This window comes from Pseudorca crassidens, chromosome 11, assembly GCF_039906515.1.
Source record: "Pseudorca crassidens isolate mPseCra1 chromosome 11, mPseCra1.hap1, whole genome shotgun sequence".
NCBI classification, from domain to species: Eukaryota; Metazoa; Chordata; class Mammalia; order Artiodactyla; family Delphinidae; genus Pseudorca; species Pseudorca crassidens.
This window is the reverse complement of record NC_090306.1, coordinates 47,789,086-47,810,577: the sequence shown is the minus strand read 5'-3', so window position 1 is coordinate 47,810,577 and position 21,492 is coordinate 47,789,086. Positions and strand designations below refer to the sequence as shown.

At 47.9% G+C, this 21,492-nt stretch overlaps 2 protein-coding genes and 1 long non-coding RNA gene across 13 annotated transcripts; 1 reads left to right on the top strand and 2 right to left on the bottom strand.

The window, feature by feature from the left end:
- The first annotated feature begins 1 nt into the window (after position 1).
- On the top strand, positions 2 to 3,875 carry LOC137202057 (uncharacterized). Its single transcript, XR_010932452.1, has 2 exons — positions 2 to 1,553; positions 1,746 to 3,875. It is a non-coding gene; the product is annotated as an uncharacterized lncRNA (long non-coding RNA).
- On the bottom strand, positions 3,285 to 9,242 carry ZC3H10 (zinc finger CCCH-type containing 10). 4 transcript variants are annotated; one of them, XM_067696949.1, is made up of 3 exons: positions 9,094 to 9,242; positions 8,246 to 8,309; positions 3,285 to 6,790 (listed from the first exon to the last, which is right to left on the bottom strand). In XM_067696949.1, exon 3 carries the CDS (start codon positions 6,733 to 6,735, stop codon positions 5,437 to 5,439), a length of 1,299 nt encoding a protein of 432 aa, XP_067553050.1. In that variant the 5' UTR covers positions 6,736 to 6,790; positions 8,246 to 8,309; positions 9,094 to 9,242; the 3' UTR covers positions 3,285 to 5,436. The 4 variants fall into 4 exon arrangements, with proteins under 4 accessions (XP_067553050.1, XP_067553051.1, XP_067553049.1 ...); XM_067696950.1 differs by having other exon boundaries at positions 3,285 to 6,787; XM_067696948.1 differs by lacking the exon at positions 9,094 to 9,242 and adding an exon at positions 8,759 to 9,045 and having other exon boundaries at positions 3,285 to 6,787.
- A 365-nt stretch (positions 9,243 to 9,607) lies between these two features.
- PA2G4 (proliferation-associated 2G4) lies at positions 9,608 to 20,511 on the bottom strand. Of its 8 annotated transcripts, none has more exons than XM_067696931.1 (16): positions 20,234 to 20,511; positions 18,301 to 18,429; positions 17,934 to 18,039; positions 17,772 to 17,841; positions 17,432 to 17,524; positions 15,794 to 15,857; positions 15,488 to 15,566; positions 15,232 to 15,310; positions 15,008 to 15,141; positions 14,257 to 14,351; positions 14,004 to 14,131; positions 13,782 to 13,845; positions 13,507 to 13,564; positions 10,632 to 12,744; positions 10,227 to 10,249; positions 9,608 to 9,957 (listed from the first exon to the last, which is right to left on the bottom strand). In XM_067696931.1, the coding sequence occupies exons 1-13, from the start codon at positions 20,319 to 20,321 to the stop codon at positions 13,521 to 13,523; spliced, it is 1,173 nt and encodes a 390-aa protein (XP_067553032.1). In that variant the 5' UTR covers positions 20,322 to 20,511; the 3' UTR covers positions 9,608 to 9,957; positions 10,227 to 10,249; positions 10,632 to 12,744; positions 13,507 to 13,520. The 8 variants fall into 8 exon arrangements, with proteins under 8 accessions (XP_067553032.1, XP_067553034.1, XP_067553035.1 ...); XM_067696933.1 differs by having other exon boundaries at positions 10,632 to 12,673; XM_067696934.1 differs by having other exon boundaries at positions 10,632 to 12,669.
- Between the last annotated feature and the right edge of the window lie 981 nt (positions 20,512 to 21,492).

Genomic DNA, 21,492 nt, shown 5'->3' with positions numbered 1-21,492 from the left:
GGACCCGCCCGACCCAGCGACCAGCTAGAGGTTGCCTACTTCTGAGACCAGATTCCCCGCCTACAAACCATAAACCCCAGAATGGGGGAGGGGACTTAGAGCCACGCCCATTCGTTCTGACGGTTCGGGTTGGTCCGTGCCGCATAGATGAAGGTGGAGTCAAAAGACCGAAACCCCGCCCCCTGCCTCGGGGAGAGGAAAGGGCTCGGGAGAGGCAGTACCTTCCTGATTGGACCGGAGTGCCAAGATGGGCGGTCTGAGATGGCGGGAAAAGGAGAAAAAAGGCTAAAGAGCAGCATGAGATTAGCCAGAAAGAGGGGGAGGAGCGGCGTACAATTTCAAGAGGAGAGGCGGGACCAGGAGCTCCCCCACGTGGGATTGGAGTGCCTATGGTATGACGTCATGCAGAGCCGCACCGGCAATTACTCTGTTTTAGAGAGAGCTGGAGTTGCGAAGTTGAGGGGTTGTGGAGCGTCGGGATTTCCTTCCCCTCCCTTCAGACGGTTTGGCAGAACTTGGTGTGCGATTCCTACATGTTCATTTGTCTCCTTTCCCACGTTTTCATACTTTAAGCACATTCCTTATCCTTCTACTTTTTTTTTTGCTGGTTGTCCTTATAAAAGGAAAGTAAATTACCCTATTTGGAATGAAAGTGTTCGATGATCGACCCTGTTTATCTTGTTCCCAGTCCTCTATTTTGTCTATGCAGTGTAACGACAGACTCTAGAGAAAACTGGAGAACCCGAAAATTACAGAATTGAGATAATCTAGCCTTCAGGCAAGAGGGAGGGGGGAAAAAAGCGGAGTGAATAGGAAGTGAGGCTTTATTTCTCTTTAGAAATCTCCAAGTTAGTTCATTCTATGTCCAAGAATTAGTCATCTCTATTTTAAAGAGCAAATTAAAACTAAATTGGCTCCAAGGGGGGTGGGGTCTCAGCTGCCGCAGAAATGATTACATTTTCCAAGAATTCCTGACCCTGAGGAACTGCTAGGACACTAAAATGGGAAATCAAGAGTAATGAGACAATTCTGTTTCTCATTTGCCTGGGTTATAAGGAAGGTTTAGAATACAGTCAGATGTAGAACTAAGTTCTACATCGCACTGTGTAGGTTTAGGAAGGAAAAAATGCAGGGTATATTGATGATGACTCTTGTTACTAGTTAACTGGACTTAGAGGTGTACTGTTGTCCAGGGACTTAGAAACTGGACTGATTGGAAGCCCAGGAGGGACAGATTGGTCATGATTACCTTCTAATGCGATGTATGTGGGGCTTGTGTTATTCTGTTTGGTTTACAGCTGTTAAATTTTATCTGGCTCTGCAGGACATAGATTTCATCAGGCTATGTTTCATCAAAGCTGTTTAAAACTTATCCCTCCCTCCCTTAATCTTAAATTTTCTCACTTCCCTTTCTCTACTTCTCTGAAACAGTATCTAAACTGCTTCTTTCAGTTTGCAGAACTGTGTAAGGAACAGTTTTCCATCTGCCTCCTATGTTCTCTGTATTCTCAGAGATGAGCAGGTAAAAAAGGAGCTCAAGGAGTTTGGAGGAGGTGAGTGCCCACCAACTTGATGAACCAGAACTATAGCAGGAAAATGGATGAACATCCTCAGAAGGAAACCTCCCTATAAACTGAAATTTGCCAAACACTGGAGTAGGGGAAGGGATCCCTTAGGCTGGGGGATGAAGAGGGTGACCTATGGAAGTTCCTTTTCAAACTTTTCCCCTTTCTCATCCTATCTAGATCATCAGATCCTCCTACTGAAGACAGTGTATGGAGGACAAAAGCTCATCCCCAGGAAGGTCTCTTCCCAGCTGGGGCCCAGGAGCCACAGAATCAGCAGCTGCAAGGCACCGGAACAAGTAAACAAGATGGGTCCCCGCCCATTGACAATTCTGCTGCCCAGGTGCCACCTGGTGGTGATAAGCAGTAAGTGGGTAACACGAAAAAGGATGGCCATTTGTTAGAGGAAGTGTCTAAGCGAGGAGAGCACTTAGACTTCCTGGTTTTGCAATCTGCATTTATATGTAAACTACAGCTGCCTCCCAGGGTTGGATGTGGTAATCTGGTCCCAGCCTACTCTCCAAGATGGAAGGGGCAACGGGATTTGAGGAAACTTCCTCTGTATTATTCCTTGTAAGTTACTGGAAAGTAGTGGTCCCATTGCTGGATGGCTATCATTAGAACTTTCTTATGCCAAGTCTGGAGTCAGACTGCCTGAAGAGATTCCTAGTTCCATTCCTTACTAGTTGTGGAGACTTGGGTTGATTACCCTCTTTAAGTCTTTCTCCTCTGCAAAACAAGTATAATAATAATGCCCATTGTGTCAGTGAAACATTGCATGTAAAGTGCCTAACACAGTACCTTGGTTTATATTAAGTACTCACATGTTAGCAATTTTTCTAGAACTCTCTGCTTATTTCCTATGCAGCAACACAGGACCTTTTTCTCCATAAGGTAGCCCTTCATATATCTGAAGACATCTATTTGGTCAACCCTCAGTCTTCTCTTGCCAGTTTTTTTCAGATACCCCACTGGTTTGCCAATGGCCCTCTGCAAAAACTATTTAGAAGAACACACAATACTTTAGAACTGGTTCCACTCAGATAGACGTGGTAGAACTACTATATTTACAATGCAGCACTATGGTTCTTTTACCCTTATGGAGTTTCTAGAAAGGTACCTAGAACGTAGCAGCCTCTTGATATTTATTAACTGACATATTATGAAGAATAAGATTTTAATTTTTTGCAGCCAATTGGAAGTCCCATGTTGTTCTCACATGAATTATTGCTAATATAGATCTCTGCATTTGTTTCTCAGATAGGCTCAAGCAATTTTTAGAGGGAAGGTCGGTCAGTCCAAATTGACCCTTTGTATTAATTTAGTCAATACAAGTTACAGACACTTTCCATATTACTTAGTGTTTCCTTGTGTTACTGTTGGTAACTGGGCTTTTCATATTTTTATACAATTAAAAAAAAAACCATAGCCCTTGGGTATATCACTAGAGACTAGGGATTTCTCTAACATGAATGTGCTAGTCAACATTTACTAGGCACAAATGTTCAGTTTTGATTCCATCAAACTCTACTGTTAACTGACCCATAATTATTCTCTTATCTGCAATGACTTAGCAGGTGAGAAAGAGGAAAGCAGTTCCTGACATCTGGGAGCTGGCCTGACACAGCTAGGCTTTGGAATTATTAGGATCTGACCTGGGCTCACAGGTACTGTTGGACACAATCTCACAAAACACCAATATCAGACAAGACTACTCAGTGACTGTGATGAAGTGAGGCAAAAAACAAGATCACTTCACAATTTTGTTTAAGCACTAGACAAGGTCAGTGTGCAAACCACAAAACACCAAACATCCCCCTCTCCCAGCTAATGCAGCTTCAGCTTCACTTTAGTCTGCCCTTTTTCTAGAGAAGATAAAGATATGCAATTATAAAATTTTCCCTGCTTCCCTGACAGCACTCAATTTAGAGTGAAGCTCCACTTCCTTGAACCTTCCCCCGACTCACTTAATGAAGTTCAAGTCCTGTAGGGTCCTTCCTAACACCCTCTTGCAAGACACACCGTGGTTCCAAATGGCATCCTCTCTCCATCACTGCAATGAGCATTAAACCCAACTTGTTCAATTGCAGGTGTATTCCTGGTGGTCTTTAGCTGGAGCACGTTAATAAAGTACATACGACATCTACAGTTTCCCAAATCTCTCTCTTTAGAGATACTTGGCAAAAAAATAATAAAGTTAGCTTGTCAGGGTTTGGCTAGGATGAATTCATGTTGATATCTATGATCACATTTGTCTAAATACTCATAAACCATCTCTTTTAATAAACCAGAATTGTGCCAGAAAATCAACATCAGGCTTATCAATATGTGGTTTTTAGAATCCACAAACAATATTTCAGTATTTGCCCATTTTTAGTCTTTCGTGCTGCAGCACCGCCCCCCCCCCTTTTTTTTAAATGACTGGCCTTAACCTAGCCCACCATCTCCAACCCCAGGTGTAACCTGAGTGATCAACCAGACAAGAGAGCAAGAGGTAGCAGCAGATATCATGGGGAAAGAACAAACCAGGATCACTCTCTCTACCCCCAAATCCACTGTCCCATAGACTAGACACTTGAGTTGTTTCCCCTCCATCAGCCATGAGCTGAGGAGGAACTGAGGTTTGGCTACTGAGACCCTTGGCCTTACTGACTCTTAATTGGATTTAAAACCTCTGTGGTTCTATGTGGAGGCAGAGGGAAGAAAGGGACGAACCCTGAGGCTTGTGTCCCCAGAAGAACTCTCCTTTCCCCAGCACCTCTTAAGCCTTGAAGGCTTAAGGCACTGGTGACTGAGGAAGGGATGGGGTAGGAGTTACATCAACTGCTGTCAACTCAGAGAGCAACTGCCACCTGCCCTGCTCTGTTTGAATAAGGGAAGGATCTGTCGATACATATCCCATTCCCATGTCCCAGCACATCCACCCTTCTTAGTACCTGCCCCCTAAATGACCCTAGGAGCCCTGGTTACTAAGGCAACCTGTGAATAGTTCCTGCAGATAGAAACCAAAACAGATGGGACTATTTTTAAACAAGACTAGGTGGCTCCAATGTTTTTACCTCACAACATACCTTCCCCAAAGCCCCATCTGATCTTGTTCTGGGTCCCTACCCTTCTTCACTGGCCTCCATCCATCCTTACCACTATGTGAGAGTGGGGTCTTTATTTCATTTTGGCAGGAGATCAATTTACTGCTCCCATCTTCCACACAGAATATCTAAGCAAGTTTTCACTGCCTCCATTTGTTAAAAATATATTTTTTTATTTCTTTGGAACGTGGTGGGCCCTGCCCTATGGATGTCCAGGCCAAGCCAAGGTAATGAATGCTCCCCTAGTCTTTGGGCTGGAGTACTATGGTCCCCGCCTTCCCATGGGCCCAGGAGCAGTTCCTGTATTGTCCAACTCAGCTAGGCCCCAAATTGTCTGAAGGCTCCTATCAGGCCTTCTCTCCTGGCCACCCACTTCCCAATCTTTCCTGGCTTCCCCTCTGGGCAGGGTATTTTTTTCTTCCAAAGCCAGTGCTGGAACCTGTGCTGTGCAGAAGAGAGGACAAGACCAACGATGTCCCCCAAATTCCCATCAGAGAACACACAACCCCTCAGTCAGTCCTTCCTCTGCTGGCTTCAGTCTGCATTCCTATGCAAGCCCCCTCTGTGAGGCTGGAAGATGGACAAGAGGACCCTCATAAAAGGGAGGTGAGAGAAAACACACCAACCCAACCCCTGCTCAGAAGCAAACTCCTGTAGTCTCTTGTCCTAGTTCATGAGTGAGCCCTTTGGACAGGGCCTGGGAGGGCTAGGCGAGTGGGTAGGTAAGGGCCCCTCGACCCCAGCCCTGGGAGGCTATACCAGGGGAATGTCCATTAGCCCCATCAGTGTGGCATGGCTGTGATACGCATGCTCTGGGAGGCGATGGGGTAAGTCACCATGGGAGTGGTGGTGTGGCTCATTGTGATTCCTGCCAAGGGTTGGGCCATCGATACAGCCACAGGAGCCACAGATACAGCCACAGGAGCCATGGAGACAGGTGGGGGTGCCATTCCCTGGGCAATTGTTTGAGCCAGAGCAGCCGACAGTGGCGTGATCTCTGGGTTCAAGTGTGGGGGTGGGGGTGGTGGAGCAGCAGGCGGTGCAGCATTAGCTGGGGGAGCGGCTGGAGCTCCCGCAGGGGCCACCAGTTCTTGCTGGGACACGGGGCGAGGCTGTAGAGCCTGGCTGCTGAGAGTAGTGTGAGTCTGGGCGATGCCATGGTTAAAAGTGGCGACAGTGCCCACGGTGGGGGCCAGAGTCTGCTCAGTTGCTGGTGCAGTGGAGCTCAGGGTCATGACCTTAGCCTGATTGCGGAACTGGGCATTTTGTTCCAGCAGTACCTCGTTGGTGGCCAGAAGGTTGCTGACCTGCTTCTTTAGCTCCTCTACCCGCTTCCTGAGCATGGCATTCTCTTCCTCTAGTAGCCTGCACTCCACCCCTCGGGGTGGAGCCAGGCTGTATTCATATGATTCAAAATGGGGGCCATCTGGAGGGCAGCATCCACCTCGCCGGCGCTTGGGGCCTGGCTCATGGTCCTCAAAGCCCCTGTCAGGGAGGTCGTAGATATCATAGAGGTCATGACGTCGTCCTGGGGGAACTGGGCCTGTTGAGCCCCCACCACCAGCACCTCCTCCACCTCGGGCATCAAACTCAAAATCCCGCTGCAGGTGACGGAACTTGCACTTGGCGCCTCTCTGGCAATCACCCTTGAGAAAGTCACGGCAGATAGGGACCTCCTCCTTCCCATTTGGTAGGTCAGCTGGTGAAAGGCCCAGGCCGGCTGCCACTTTCTGCCTCAGCCGAGGGGGCAGTTCTCCTGTCTTCTTATAGCCATCCTCATCCTCCTTGGAGCCATGGATGAATCGGCAGTTTGGGCGGCTACACTCCTTGTTCTGGAAGTCATGGCAGAAGATGAACTCGTTTTTGCTCACCCCCAAGTTGGACACCTCACTCATGTCCGGATGGCGATAGCGGCAACGCTTGCCTCGCTTGCACACATTCCTCAGGAAGTCTCTACAGATAGCATCTGAGCTGGCCCCGCCACTGCCTGCCCCTGTCCCACTGGCCTCCTCGCTGCCACCGCCTCCAGGGCCTCCACCGCTGCTCCCAGTGCCGTTGGCATAGCTGTCCCGGTCAGGCATCCTGGTCCCCCCCAACTCAGGGCTTTCTTCCTTTTCTTGCCACCCTTGGTGACTGCTAGGAAAGAGGAGAGCTGTGTCAAACAGGAGTCCTCCAGTGAGGCCAAACTCTTGCTGACTGTACGGCAGGCAGTCCAGCAAGAGGCAGGCCAGAGGCATAATGGCTCTGGAGATGGAGAATCTAACAGATGAGAATTCTGCCTGGACTGGCTGGCTTGTCAGAAGTCTTGCCCAGGCCCTGTGCACCTGGTCTAGGTCAGAATGATTCACACTTGCCTGGCTGTCGGAGGGAGGGAGCTGGGGTGAAGCTACCTCATCTCACTAATGGTGATATGCCAAGGAGGGAGCAGGGAGAGAACAGTGTTGGATTTTATTTCCCCTTCTGAACTGACCTTATTAAAGTTGTGGAATCAAAATTAAAACTGCTGTTGGTGTCTCATTAGGCTAAGAGGAGACTGAGAACAGTGGCTAAGATAAGCTGCTGAGCTACTAAGGGCCGTGGATAATGGAGTACTGGTGACATTACTTCCCTGACCCCCTCTTCCATGGGATCTCAGGTGAGGACTCTGTGAAGTTATCAGATCTCTAGACCCCACGAAATCCTGAGTAAAAAGACTGGTATCACCAGCTTTAGGGCAATACCTAAACCTGTCATTTTTTGGTATTCTCTCCCATATTACCATTATTCTCAACTCTAGGGTGGTCAGCCCCCTCCCCCTCCATTTCAGGGGAAGAGTTCTACAGCTGGAATCTCTACTTATAGACCTCAAAAGGACAAAACCATTTGTGGCAAGATCAAGGCAATAGGAAGGAGTTACTTTCACAGGAACAAGTGACCTTTCTTTCCCCATTCTATACCCCTCCTATCCCTCCATCGGAAGATCCCACTGACATCAAACCATACCATTCCTTGCCCTATAAAGATGCTCTTTACTTACAGACTCTATAAAAGCTTTTAAAGTCTCCTCTTTCCCAAAAGAGCTCAAGAACGTCAGTCCACTGCCCTGGTTCTAGCGCTGTCCTCTCCCCACAGCCAACAAGACTAGGAGTCCCTGCTACCACGTGTCTGACCTCCTAAGCCTTTCCTAGCCTTTTCAGGCTCCCCCTGCTGTTCAAATAGGAAACCTTTATATTGTTTCCCCTTGAGTATAAGGGAATCTTTCCAATTTCTTTGGCCTTGACCGCCCCCAACCACCCGGTCCATTGCCTTGACTTTGCCTTCAAGACAAAATGAACCCTAAAATGAACCGACTAGGTCACAGGCCAGAGTTGCAAGAAAATCTGTAAAAGAGGGGTCATCTTCCTCCAAAGGGAGGTAGTCTCAGAAAGACAGAAACAATCAAGCAAAAAAGAGTGGGAAAAGAGAAGACACAAATTTTCACTAAAAGGGAAATGACCTGGTGAAAAATAAATGGCATCTATCCAAGCCTGACCCGTGTTACAAGTCCCACCAGAAGCTGATAATCATATCTGATATTCCTCCCCACCCAACTTTCCCAGGATTGTTTGATACCTGAGGTAGCTCAGGTGAAGTCCGGGGCTCCTGTGGGTCTCCACCTCCACATCACTGCTGGGTTCTGAACAGGAGAAAAACAGAGACTTGGGTGTGAGAAGGGGTAAGAATGGAGAACTACGGGGTGGTTGTTATAAGAATGAAGTCTGACAAAATGGCAAGAGCTCTGGGCACGTCAAGATTTCCTTAGGATTCAAATTGAACTTCCCCTGTCAAAGGGAGAAGCTGCCAGTAAGAAGAGAGTAGTAAGGAACAGAACTAATTTGGAGAGCCTAGGAGGACGGGTTGGAAAACCAGCCCTAAGTGAACAAAGCGTGAGGGGCACCCCGTCTCAAGGTGAAGGAGGATGTGGGGATCAAAGCCCGGCCTAGGGTTGGGGTTAGGAACTCCGAACAGGGAGCCGTGCAAGGGCAGCGACTGACAGTGCAATGGGATGGCGGATTAGACTTGAGGGCGGTGACTGTGACGCTTCTCAACACCCCAGAGTTTGCGAAAAAAGTCCTAGGAGTTTACCGCAGCATGTCTCTAGCCTGGCAGGTTCTGTGCAGTGCCGCCGGAGCTCAGCCGGGGACCAGGTGAATAGGACACTAAACGGAGCACTTAGTGAAGCGGGGAAGGGGACTCCAGGTGACATCAAGCAGAGGGGATGGGCAGGGCTGTGACGTCACAGAGCTGGCGTTTGCTCGCGAAGCGGGGTCAGTCAGAAAAGGGATTCGGCCCTGATACGTGAGGAAGAGCCAAGTCGGTCCTGGGGGGCCTTGTGTAGCCCGGCCGAGCCCAGCCGCTGGGCCGGCCCCGACTCCTCCCCTCCGGGCGCGGCCTCCACCTAAGTCTCCCGCCTCCCTCACCTGCCGCCGCCGCCGTAGTTGCTGCTGCCGCCTGCCGGTCCTCTAGCTTCGACAAAGAGCCGCCTACCCTATCGCCCTTCCGCTTCCTGCGGAAGAAATGACACTCTAGCCACCAGACCCGGAACCACACTCTATGGTGTGCGAAGTACTTGCGCGACAAGCCGCAGGAAGTTCCCAGCAAGCTTTGCGTGTCACCATGGCAACCTGACCCAACAGCCAAGAGCCCCCAAAACGACTTTGTAATGCAGGCCTAGACAAGGGAGGAGGGGAACCACATTTTGCCCCTGTGCCCGCGAGATCAGCTTGAACACTCTCCCTGACGTGTGTAACACCCTTTCCAGGAAGTAAAGGGCACCCAATGCTCCAGCAGCTCCGAGGGCCAGAACCCCCACACCCGACTTGCAGCCTAAGGAGCTTGCTTGACTTCCTCTACATCACGGGGTAGAGAGGTCGACTGTACTGGTACAGAATCCCCAGCCAATGGAACCATAAAAATCACATAACACACAAGACGAATTTTTTTCTTCAGCTAAGACAGCAAAAGATATGATTTATTGTTACATGTTACATTCAGCCACAACTGAGAATAGAACTAGTCCAGTATGTCAAAAGGTCCAGGGCAAAGGGCCAAAAGGGGCCGTTTTGATACGAGCAAAGTGGGTCTCTCAAAGGCGGTCGAGGCGATCAGAATGGCCATCGATGTTCCAGATCCACTGAGACAAATTCTAGACAGGAGGCAAGCAGTCCAACAATTTGTACCAGCGTCCCTGGCCTCTGGCTTCCCGTGTTTCTGCTCCTGTGGCTTCCATGGGTGTACAAGTTTACTTGGACCTCTGCCTCATCTTTCTTCTTTTGCGCTTCAGCCTGAAAACCAGACATAAGTATACACCTCCTGCCCACAAACCCGAGCTCAGTCTTTCCCTCCCATTTTACATCTAGACAACACAAGGGAGGGGTAAAATCAACAATACGATGCTACCGTCTTGTGTCCCAACTCCTGGCTTTGGCCAGTCAATGCTCATAACGTTTTTCACCTAAAGTTGTTTTAGATTTCTAAACCAAATGTTCCTCCCAAGTTTTATCCAAGGCGCGCTCCACTTCCCCCCTCCTGTACTGGAAATGTCTCAGCATACCTGCGCATTCGCTTCTTCCTCCACTGGCAACCGATCATAACCAGAGGCAGACAATAAAACAAGGTATCATTAGTTTTAGTAACAAGTTTAGGCAGGGATATGAAGAGCATTATATGAGTAACCACATCAACAATTTGGACTCCCACCCGGATCCCAGACGTGAAACCCCGAATCCCGCATGCGCTCTTCTACTCCCGCCCTCTCTCGCACTCCCAGCCTCTCTCACCACAGCACTTACCCACCACTTCCTTTGCTTCTCCCCAAACTATCCTTCCTCTCCCAACATATCTTGGGCACCCTTGAGAACCCAGCGATCCCGGAACGATGGCGGACTTCCCTTGCCAAGGTCTACCCCCACAATCGCCAATTCTTAGCAGCCTCAGATCACTGCCAGGGACTGCTTACCTTCGCTCTCATGGCGCGGAGGTTTCTACGGGGAAAGAAAAAAAGTCTGCAGTTAGTCTGCTATAACGATGGTAACTGCAGAGATCAGATGTTAGTGGATTGTACTCGGAAACCGAACACAGCAGCACAGACACTCACCTCCGAAGATGGCGCTAAGGCCGAGAGAGGGCGACAGGCCCGCCTACGGATATTTAATGGAACGCTCATTGTCGTCATTTCCGCTGTCTCGCCCTGCCCCTAGGGGCGGGGCTGCCCGAGGGGAGTAACAATGGGTTTCGGCCTTAGGTATCTGAGAAGTGATTGAATTAGGAAAGTTCTGTTGGAAAACAGTATTTTGAGTTTGAGTTACAAAATTCCCCTTTCCCCAGTTTTATTATGAGGATACTGTATTATTTAAATATGAGCACATATTTCCAATAAGAGACCTAGAGGTGCAAACGAGCAAAGGGCAGCTACTTCCGCCTTCCCTCTCATTGCTTCATGGGAGTTGCAGTTTGTTGGCGATATCCTCCATTTTACTATGGATAGGTGCAGATTGAACAAAAACTCCTGATTTTACTGGTTTACCTTATTTTCTAAACTAAATTGCTGCAGGGAGATTCGATCTTGGAACTTACAAAGGTCCTAAGATTTCAGAACATTGAAAGGATGTAAAGTGAGGAGTCGAGAAAGCTGTCATACTACAGAGAACTTTGTAACAATCGAAGATAAACTCTTTTCCTAGCCAAGTCCGGTCTTTCTCTACAATGCCTGAGGCAGATTATCACTATATTCCTGGCCACGATGCATCTTGTTCAGAAAATACTTAAGTGATTCTCCTTCTGCATAGGGTGAAGATCAAATCAATGGACAGAGGGGAAGCAAGATGAGCTACACGTTTCTTTAGGGCAAGAATGGTATTTGGTGGCAAGACAACTTCCCAGTCTCACGGTATGGTTAGGTCAGAAGTACCCGGAAAAGACACCCAAAGATTTGGCTACAGTTATGGATGAAAGAGAACTCTTCATCATACAGACTTCACCTTATTCACTGTAAGATACGGTACGGCTTGTTATAATCCCTTTTTTAGTGGTTTCCCTTTATAAAATTTCACTTTTTAGCTCTGGAAAAACAAGGTTTCTAAATTTAGGGCCCTTGTTCCAAGTGCCTAAGCGGTTCTAGTATTGTCACCAGCAGAAGGTAATGTGTTTGAAAACAAAAAACCCCAGGATTGTTTTTATATCAAATCCACTGGGCTCTCACCTGTTGATTGCCCACTCTCTGTAAGTTCTCATGAAGGGATGTGTTCAGTTTCACTCAGCATAGTATCTTCAGGTCAGCAATGCCTCATGCGGAAGCAGCTCTAATACAAATTACCCATCCAATCTCAGGCTGGCCCTGAAAAATTGCATAACACTAAATGCATTCTTCCTGGCTTCCTAAATCAAGATAATCACTTGCATACAGTGTTCTTACTTTTTGCAGTAAACATTAATGTCCCGAACAGTGTCGGCAGCAAGGTTTATGTTTTTACGTCAGAAAACTAAATCACAAACTCCCATAGAAAACGTACTCTTTTCAGAGAACCCAGGATTTATGTCCCCCCAACTCAAGGTATTCCTTGTTTTAGAAAGGTAAAATATGGCTATAGAAAACTGGTTCCAGGGACTTCCCTGGCAGTCCAGTGGTTAAGATTCCGTATGGGTTCAATCCCTGGTTGGGGAACTAAGATTCTGCATGCCAAACAAAACAAAACAAAACAAAACAGGTTCCAAATGATCACCACTTCAACTCACACTCTCCCACCGCCATCAAATAAGAGCAGCAAACAAAGACACATGATTATGAGCAAATCCAAATTTATTTTAACGCCATGTCATTTTCAATGTGTTTAAAAACCTTGTAAGTTAGCGGGAGCCCTAGTTCCCTGGGACAGCATGCCAGAGGTACTGAAATTCGTCAACTTTCTCTCCAAACCCCTAGCAATTCATCCAAGTCCACAGCTTCAGAAAGCCAGGAGTTTTGTCTCTTCAATCAGTCTGCTCCTCTGGTTCCAGGTCTTTCTTTCAAGAAAGGGAGGTCAAAATATTTCATACAGGGAACAAAACCACAGTGGAGCTTCCGACTCAGGTTTCTAAGATAGAGCAAGGGAGGAATCCCACTGACTCCAAAGAAATGGACATGGTTGAGATGGATTACTTTACAGCCTTGTGGAGGGGGAAAAAAATGTCCTGCAGAACAAAATTGACTACAAAGATTTACAAATGAGGATCCATTTGATAGATGAGAATCCCTTGGTAAACGCAGGCTCCAGCTCCTAAAAATGGGAGGGGCCTGACTAGACAGCCTGGATCATAAAAGGAATCTGCCACATGTGAAGAAAAACAGTCTGAAGAATAGCTCCTCTATTTTGAGCCCTGATAAAATACTTGGGGAGAGTGGGACAAGAGAGAGGAACAAGCCCCAACAGATGGGAAAATGCTGACGCTGGAGTGGTATAAAAACATTTCAGCTGAGTTTTTAGTGGTGGCGGCTACTTTAGCCTCTTCCCCGTTCTGTTGTAGGGTCATAAACCTCGACCAAGCAGAGAATAGTAGAAAAAGGCTAGAAAGAGGGGCTTGAAGACGATGGATTTTGACTCCTGATTTTATTATTCAATTTCTCTTTTCTATTTAAAGTAGTCTTCGATGGCTGGGAAGCCTGGCCTCCCAAGACCAGAGTCAGTTGGAGCTGGTTGTTGTTGGAAGGGGGCTGGGTTGGGGGACTGGGACGAGGACAGGGAGACCCCGCTCTGCTGGTGGTCCTGGGTGGAGAAGACGAACTGCATTTCACAGAGCCTGGGGTGTGGTGGGAAGGGGATGAGGCAGGAGTGGCAAGCTGGGGAGATGGGACCCACCTCAGTCCCCAGCTTCATTTTCTTCTAAAGTTTCCCCACTGGTGGCATTCTCTGCAGTCTTAGAGGCCTACATTCATGGAAAGGAGAGGGAGAAGACATGTCAGTTTCCAACAACTTAGGGTAGTGTCTGGGGGACCAAGGACAAAAATATCCTAATTCTCTAGGTCAGGGCTGAGACGGGGAGAAATAAGGACATACAGAAATCTATACACCCACCATGACCCAGGAAGGTGGAATAAAGAGGGATCAGGTTCACCCTGCCAGAGAGGGATGACTGTAACGAACCTTCTTTTTTTTCTTTTTCTGGGTTTTCCGACTTGCCGAACTCTGGAGGAGGGCCTGGAACATATAGAAGAAGGAAAACAAATTTTGAGGAATGTGGAGCAAACACCAAGTGCTACTCTCAGCACTGTAGCTCTCTTCAGGACCTTCCCATCACTTATTCCTCACTCCCAAGACAAGTGCCACGTGCCCGCCCCTTTCCATCCCACACTAACCTTGAGCTCTGCATCCTGGACCTCCATCTCAGACTTATAAAGGTCAGGCTCAAAGGGACCACTGGTTATCCGCATGGGGCCATTGGGCATAAGCAAAACTGTAAATTTAAACTGGGCAACAAATTCACCTATGAGAGAAACAAAGTATTTTGATAAAATGTTCCCTTGTCATCCATCCTCTTTTCTGTGAGCTATAGGGAGGAGGGGACCATAATCAGGGGCTCCAAAGTACAACTCTCTTCTTAGAACTCACCCTCCTTCTCATAGAGAACATTAAATGGTTGTAGCAGTTCGTGTTTGGCGCACTCCACCACACCCATGCGGGCCTTCTTCTCATCTTCAAATGCTCTAGGGAGGGAGAGACAAATTCAGGTATCCTTATCTCCTTATCATGTCTTACCATTTTGCTCATGTTTTTAAATAACTCCTACCCTCAGGCAGAAATCATGCGTAGGATTGCTTTTTTACACTACCTTCTATGAGAGGGAGATGGCAGAGGGGAGAAGGCATGCACACAGGCTGGAGCTACAAGTCTAGGCAGGAAAGGAGAGAGAGGGAGGGAAAGGTGGGGGAAGGAAGAGTGCTCCTGGGGGCTTCCCTGGTGGCACAGAGGTTAAGAATCCGCCAGCCAATGCAGGGGACAAGGGTTCGAGCTCTGGGCCAGGAAGTTCCCACATGCCACGGAGCAACTAAGTCCTGGCACCACAACTACTGAGCCTGCGCTCTAGAGCTCGCGAGCCACAACTACTGAAGCCCACGTGACTACAGCCCGTGCTCCGCAACAAGAGAAGCCACCGCAATGAGAGGCCCGCGCAGCGCAACGAAGAGTAGCCCCCGCTCGCCGCAACTAGAGAAAGCACGCGCGTGCAAGGAAGACCCAACGCAGCCAAAAATAAATAAATAAAATAAATTAAAAATAAATAAATAAATAAAAGAGTGCTCCTGGGTGTGTGGTCTATGGGTCAGACTGGTTCCAAGCCCTGAGCTTGTAAGTGCAGTAGTACCTTAAAGTAAAAGGCATGGCATCAAAACGCCTTTCAACCTCACTGAAGAAGGCACGAGAAGTTTTCATTTTCAGGCCATACTGCTTAGAAGGGTCTCTTTTGTAAATGGTGGTTCTCTGTCCTGCATCCTTGGCCTAAAAAAGATCACATTTTGGTCTGGTGCTCTTGGAACACACCCTCAGCACCACCCCCCCACCCTGCTAGCTCTGGTAAACATTCTTCACCTTGCCCTCTCCTGAGCTGACGAGAACATCCACAGCATATACTTCATGTACCTCAAATTCAACTTTCTCATGGTCCTTCCTAAAAGGAACAGAAAGGGAACCATAAAGAGCAATAAATAATTCCTGGAGTTTAGAGTAGAAAGTAGATAAGATTAGCCTGAAAAAAAAAAAAAAAGATTAGCCTGGAGTATGGAAGGATAAATTCATGACTAGTCTGGTATGACAGAAGGTACAGGGTGGCATACAGGGCACCTACTTCTGCTGGTCTGTGGGATTCTGGATAATGGTTTTCTCTCCATCGATGACATGCTGCTTCAATTGGTGTGACAGCATACCTGCAGATTGGACAAAGTCTATGGTACCACTCACCTAGAATCCCAAAAGGTTTCCAACCCACCCACCCAAGTAATGAGAGCAAAGTGCCTGGCTATGGAAACACAGGGCACTGAGGTTTTTGGCTTGGATTATGTCAGAGCCAAGATGGATCCTCAAAGGAGCAAAAGTCTTAATTCTGCAAAACCACTCATACTTAGACCCCCAACCCTACTATCTGAGGTCTCACCTTCTATTGGTGTGCAATTAAATGAGTGGGCAACTTTGTTCCAGGCTTCTGTCACTTGTGTGTTCTAGAAGTACAAGATCAAATAAAAGATAAGATACACGGGCTAGTAAGTTGTCTACCATGAGAACAAGAAGCATAAAAGAACTGAGAGGGCTTCCCTTGTGGCGCACTGGTTGAGAGTCCGCCTGCCAATGCAGGGGACACGGGTTCGTGCCCCGGTCCAGGAAGATCCCACATGCCGTGCAGCGGCTAGGCCCGTGAGCCATGGCCGTTGAGCCTGCACGTCCGGAGCCTGTGCTCCGCAGTGGGAGAGGCCACAACAGTGAGAGGCCCGCGTACCACAAAAAAAAAAAAAAAAAGAACTGAGAGATCTAATATCCTCAAGCAAGTGCAATGATTCGCATTGGTTTTTCATTTCATAGGCCCTATCATCCCTACAACCTAGAAATAACATTTGCATACCATTTTACAAAGCACTTTCACGAAGATGGTCTACTTAGATAATGATTCTCTAAGGTGAATAGTGCAGATCTACAACCCAATCTAGAGGAGGAAACTGAGGCTCAGAAAGGTTACATGATGATTTGCCCAGGGTTAAACCAGTTAACCAAAAGAACCTGGTATAAACCCAGGTTTTCTGACCATAGTGTTTAGTCCATTATACCTGGAATTCTAACCTGTTGAAAGGGTATAGAAACTCTTTTTTACATGGATGATCTCAATCTTCACAGCCATGTGATAATAAGGCACAATTTAATTTTCCCCACTTTACAGATGAGGAAATTTGAACTTGAAGTTATTTAAAATCAGTATGGGGTGGCAACAGGGTGAGAATTCAGAAAGTCTAATGTCACAGCTAGACAACAGCCACTATATTAACAGTACCTTTCAGTGAAAAGACACAATATAAATAATGAAAAGACACAGTATATAAATAATAAAAATAATTAACGTGCAAAATAATAATAGCTGACACAAGGGCTTACTATGTGCCAAGTACTGTTCAAAGTGCTTTATGGTAGCTCTACGAAGTAGGTACCACTGTAAGAAACCTACAACAGAGGTTTAAGTAAAAATGATGCAATTAAGTTACAATGGGGACAAACTGATGAAAAGTGTAAAGAAGAGAGCACAGAAAAAAAGAGGATGCTTTAAGTATTGAACAGGTCTCTGAAATCTAAGCGTTAGAGAAAAATCTCCATTAATAGTCTAACACACTAAATTGTATGAATTCATGAGCAGTTTATGATCCCTGGGCTTCCTAATTTTGTCTTGCAAGGGGCTTTGGCCTCTTTGCCACCAATTTACTGGTACTATTATGATTTTTGTTTTATAAGCTTCTAAAATTGAGTTTTAAAACTGTGGTATCTGTGTTTTATTGTAAGCTCTCTATCTCAAATTATTTTGGGGAAAGATGCACATCCAAAATATGAAAAAGGATCTCTACAGGCTCCATGAGAAAGGGACCACATATCCCCTTACACCTAGCACGATACCATCTAAGGTAGGCACTCAGATTTAACTGCTCTTTGGTATTACTCTTTAATTCCTGCCTCTTCTCTTTCAGTATAGAATAGCTGTAGATGCCTAATGCATCTTTGGCTCTAACAAGCTTTGGAGTTGGACTCAACAGCTTACCTGGTTTCCAGGTTTGACCAGGCGTAGGGCAGCTTCAGCACAAAGGTGAGCTGCCTTAATGACATCTGCTTTCCGCCCTGTTACTTGGGTCCCCTGTAGATAAGGAAATGCAGTGAGTGCCTTCCTGGAAAGCTCTTTAACACAGCTGGTCTTTCAGTTAATATCTGTTTGTGTCCATTACGCAGCCAGTGGTCAGGAGAGAAAACACCCTTTCCTCTTTCATTTCTCTAGATACTCTCTCAAAACTTGCGTGGTGGTGGGGCTGGGGATAAGAAGCAAGCAGCAGTGCGCCCTCCCCCACTCCCCACTGGCTGAACAGCGTTCAAAGTGGTCCACCTACCAGAGCTACATCAACCACAAAAGTGTGAGCCACATTAGCGATGAAGCCATCCACATGGACCCCAAGGTCGCTGAAAGGCAAGAGCAGAGTACAGCATTAGCAACTGGCACTACTGTGAATGCTTAGGAAGAAGACAAGTGCTCTAAAATAGTTTAAGCTTACATTTTTACCAAGTCACCTTCCTTGAGAATATAGTCCTGGTCGCTCTTCAAAGGGGAGAAGTGACATACACAGTTATTTACTGAAATGCTGGTGGGAAAGGCAATACCTGTAAAGAGACAATCAGCCTTACTGCCTTGCTCACTCTCTTGGAGCCCTGTTGCCCCTCAGAAAGATGAGTGGATTTTCTTCAGGGTCTTGCTTAAGTTTGATCAATTTGGATTGGGTGGGAAACTGCTTGAATCCCCCCTGCCATTCCAAATTTCCAAATATCTCAATGAGTGCTGGGGTAGGGGTTGCATCATTACAATAAAACAAACAGGACTGAATAAGGGTCAAACTTAGGAAATTCGTGAGGGATTATTTTTACCTTTCTTCATTTCTTTTTCTTTTTTGAAAATCTTCCCTGTCTCTTCCATTATCATGGCATCACCTTTCTCACACAGGCTCAGTACCGACACACCTGAACAGGATGCTTCCACCAAAGACCGAAGTACCCCTGGGAACAGAACCCCGTATCAGTCCTGCATGTGTTGTCTAAGTTACCATCCAAGAAACACCTAGAAGTTGGACTTAGAGTTTCTAATATTCCCTAGTGCCATTGCTCAAAGGATGAAAGAGGGAATAAGTTTTGTCTCTTGCAATGTACCTCCCTATAATCTCGAAATCTCTACCTTCCTTTCCTGAAATAAAAAAGCCAACACTCCCTTTCCTCCCTTATATAGTGTGACAACTGGGTATGCACCATCTGTCTCCTTAGGCAAGGGAGACTTTCAAAGATGGTATCTGTGGTGTGGTAGGACAGGATTATGAACTTTAAGGGGGTTCTCACCAAGGTATCCAACATACATGCAAAGCAGCCTGGAGGAAATTTATAGGCGTCAGGGACAACAGGAAGATAGACATGCAATTGCTGACTCCAAGCTGATGCACCGTTAAATGCTACCTTCTTCCCTTCCCAGACACCCCAATTAGATGTTAGTAATCCCAATTTATGTAAACTTATTTCTTCAAATAACAAGTCAAGGAGACTTAAACTAAGGTCCCTGAGCTTCAGCAAGCTCTGCTTTTAGCAGGTTTCAAAGAGGTATGTGACCCAAAAGAGTTTCAAACTGGTATCTGGAATCACAAGTGCCTCAGAAGTTATAAACTGCAAGAGGGAAAAAATTTTTTTTCTGATTCAAACCACTCCATGTCCATTATGTTATAAAGCATTGTTTTGTTCACCGGATACCCTCTCCGCGGCCCATCCTGGACTTCAGATTTGATTTCTGTGATCCAAGTTTTGGTGATTCTTTGGAAGTCTGAAAACCTCAGGTTTTCAGCCATAGGATCAAAGGCATCCTAAATGCCTATCTTTACTGTCAAAACCATTTAAAAGCCCAAAGACAAGCACTTTCTGTCCCCCTAACTGGGTTTTAAATTGGAAAAAGAGAAGTCAGAAAGTGAGACATCTGTCCAGAGTGGCAGGGGCAGCTACTGAGTAAGTCAGAGCACAGTCCTAATATTCTGAGATTCTAACATCAGTCCCCCCTTTAACAGTACTATTCACAGGTTTGCCTAGTTGGGGGGAGGACCTCAAAACACTCCTAAAGTTGTGAAACCCTTGAGAACAATCAAATTTGACGACTAACTAAAGCCATCTGCGCAGATTGGAGGTAGTGATGAATAACTTCGAGAACAGTGAGATACATCTCCAAGAGTTATGGGGTGCCCTCCAACGGTCCCTGAGCTGGCCCAAGAGTAGAAGGCGGCCCCCATGAAGGAAGGAGCTGAAGTAAAGAACGAAAAACTACAACAAAGCACGTGGTAGGGAAGCTGGTGTCAGGGACCACAGCGGAGAGAGCCGGCGATCCGCAGGGGACCTGGCAACACGTGCCGGCTAGGCTCCTGACGGCGGAGAGCCGCTACAAAATAGAGGGGCTCTTCCTTTTCGAGATGGCTTCGTTGCTGCCAAAATCAGAGACAGAGATCCGGACTGAAGGGTGAGGGGCAAGAGATACGCCTCGCCTCCTTACCAACCACCTAGGGCTGGAGCCGGCCGGAGGCCCAGCTCTCCGCCCCTCCCGGCCGCCCGCTCGCCCGCCCGCATCTCCAGAGACTCCAGCCCAGGCCTAGCCTCTCAGGTCCCAGGCGTGACACGGAGCCTTCCCACCACGCCACCTCCAGCAAACCTGCGCGGGGCCCTCACTAGCCCACACTGCATGACCCCACCGCTCCAGCCCCTCAGGGGCCAGCTCAACACCGTCCCCCTTGCCCCTCCCTCCCAGCCTCGATCTCCGGACCCCTGAGGCCGCACTCACGGTTGGCAATGTCGCCCCCCATCTTATACTTGGTCACGACCAGGTCCTCGGCGATAGTTTGCTCCTGCTGCTCGTCCTCGCCCGACATCTTCCCACCACCACCACCCCTGCAGCTTCGTTTCTCCTGAACCGCCGCCTCTGTCGCCCTTCCCAGCCACAGGCTGTAGCCACAGTCCCTTCGATCCGCGAGGAGAGCGCGAGCAAAAGCGCGAGCAAGCTAGGGAGCGGAGGGCGGGCGAGAGCGAGAAACTGCGAGCGCGCGGGCTGAGGCGCAGGGCACGCTGGGACAACGAGTCCCTCCTACCGCCAGCCTCTAGCCCCCCTCGCGGGCTATCAAACTACAATTCCCAGTCTGCCTTTCGCGTCCCTAAGCCAGGCCCTGGGGCCTTGCCCTCCGAGGGCCTCGCACGCCGGAATCGCCGAGCACGCTGGGAAGGGTCAGGCTCCGGCGGGAAGGCGGAGCCGTTGGAGAGCGTGAGTAGAAGCGTGGTCTCTCCCGGAAAAACCACAATCACCAGGAGCGCTGAGCGAGAACCCGTAATAGAGAGGGACGGGCTAAGGGAGAAGGGGCGGAGCTACGGCGGGGAAGTGTGTTTGGAGGCTGCGGGGCAGGGTGGAGCCGAACAGAGGCGAGTCGGGGAGATTGCGTTAAGGGCGCGTACGCCCTTCCCCGGATCCCTGGAGTGGCAGGAGGGACCGGCCCGGCCAGTCCGCTCGTCCTCAGGTGCTGCGAGAACGGGGAGGGGCAGAGCGGGTGTGGAAGGAGATCGGGAGTCTGTGCAGCAGGGGCTAACTGAGCAGCCAGACTTCTGAAGGATTATCCGTTTACAGCCTCCCAATCTAGAGACGGGACTCCCACTGAAGATGGCACTATTGTTTAACAACAGGCTTTGATGGCACCTAGGGGAAGTGTTCACGGAGATTTAAGAGAATGGGAGTTCTAAAACATTTGCGTTTTCAGTATTCCACCTCTTAGGGCTTTTTCTAACTTCCTAAACGTGTTGTTTTTGCTTGTTTTGTTATTCCCAGTTGGTTGCCCTGTAGATTCCTAGTAAAACCCTTAAGTGAGAAGGACTGTGCCCTATGCTGGTCTTAAGGGAATAAGGAAAAGTAGGGCTGGAGAAAGCTACATGGGGCCGAGTAGGCCTATCAGGAGACAGAGAAAGAAGCATATAGTGGTAGCTATCCACTGCTGAGGGACAGAGAAAAGGGGCGGTCTACCTCACACACTAAAGGTTTTTATTTGACAGACAAGAAGC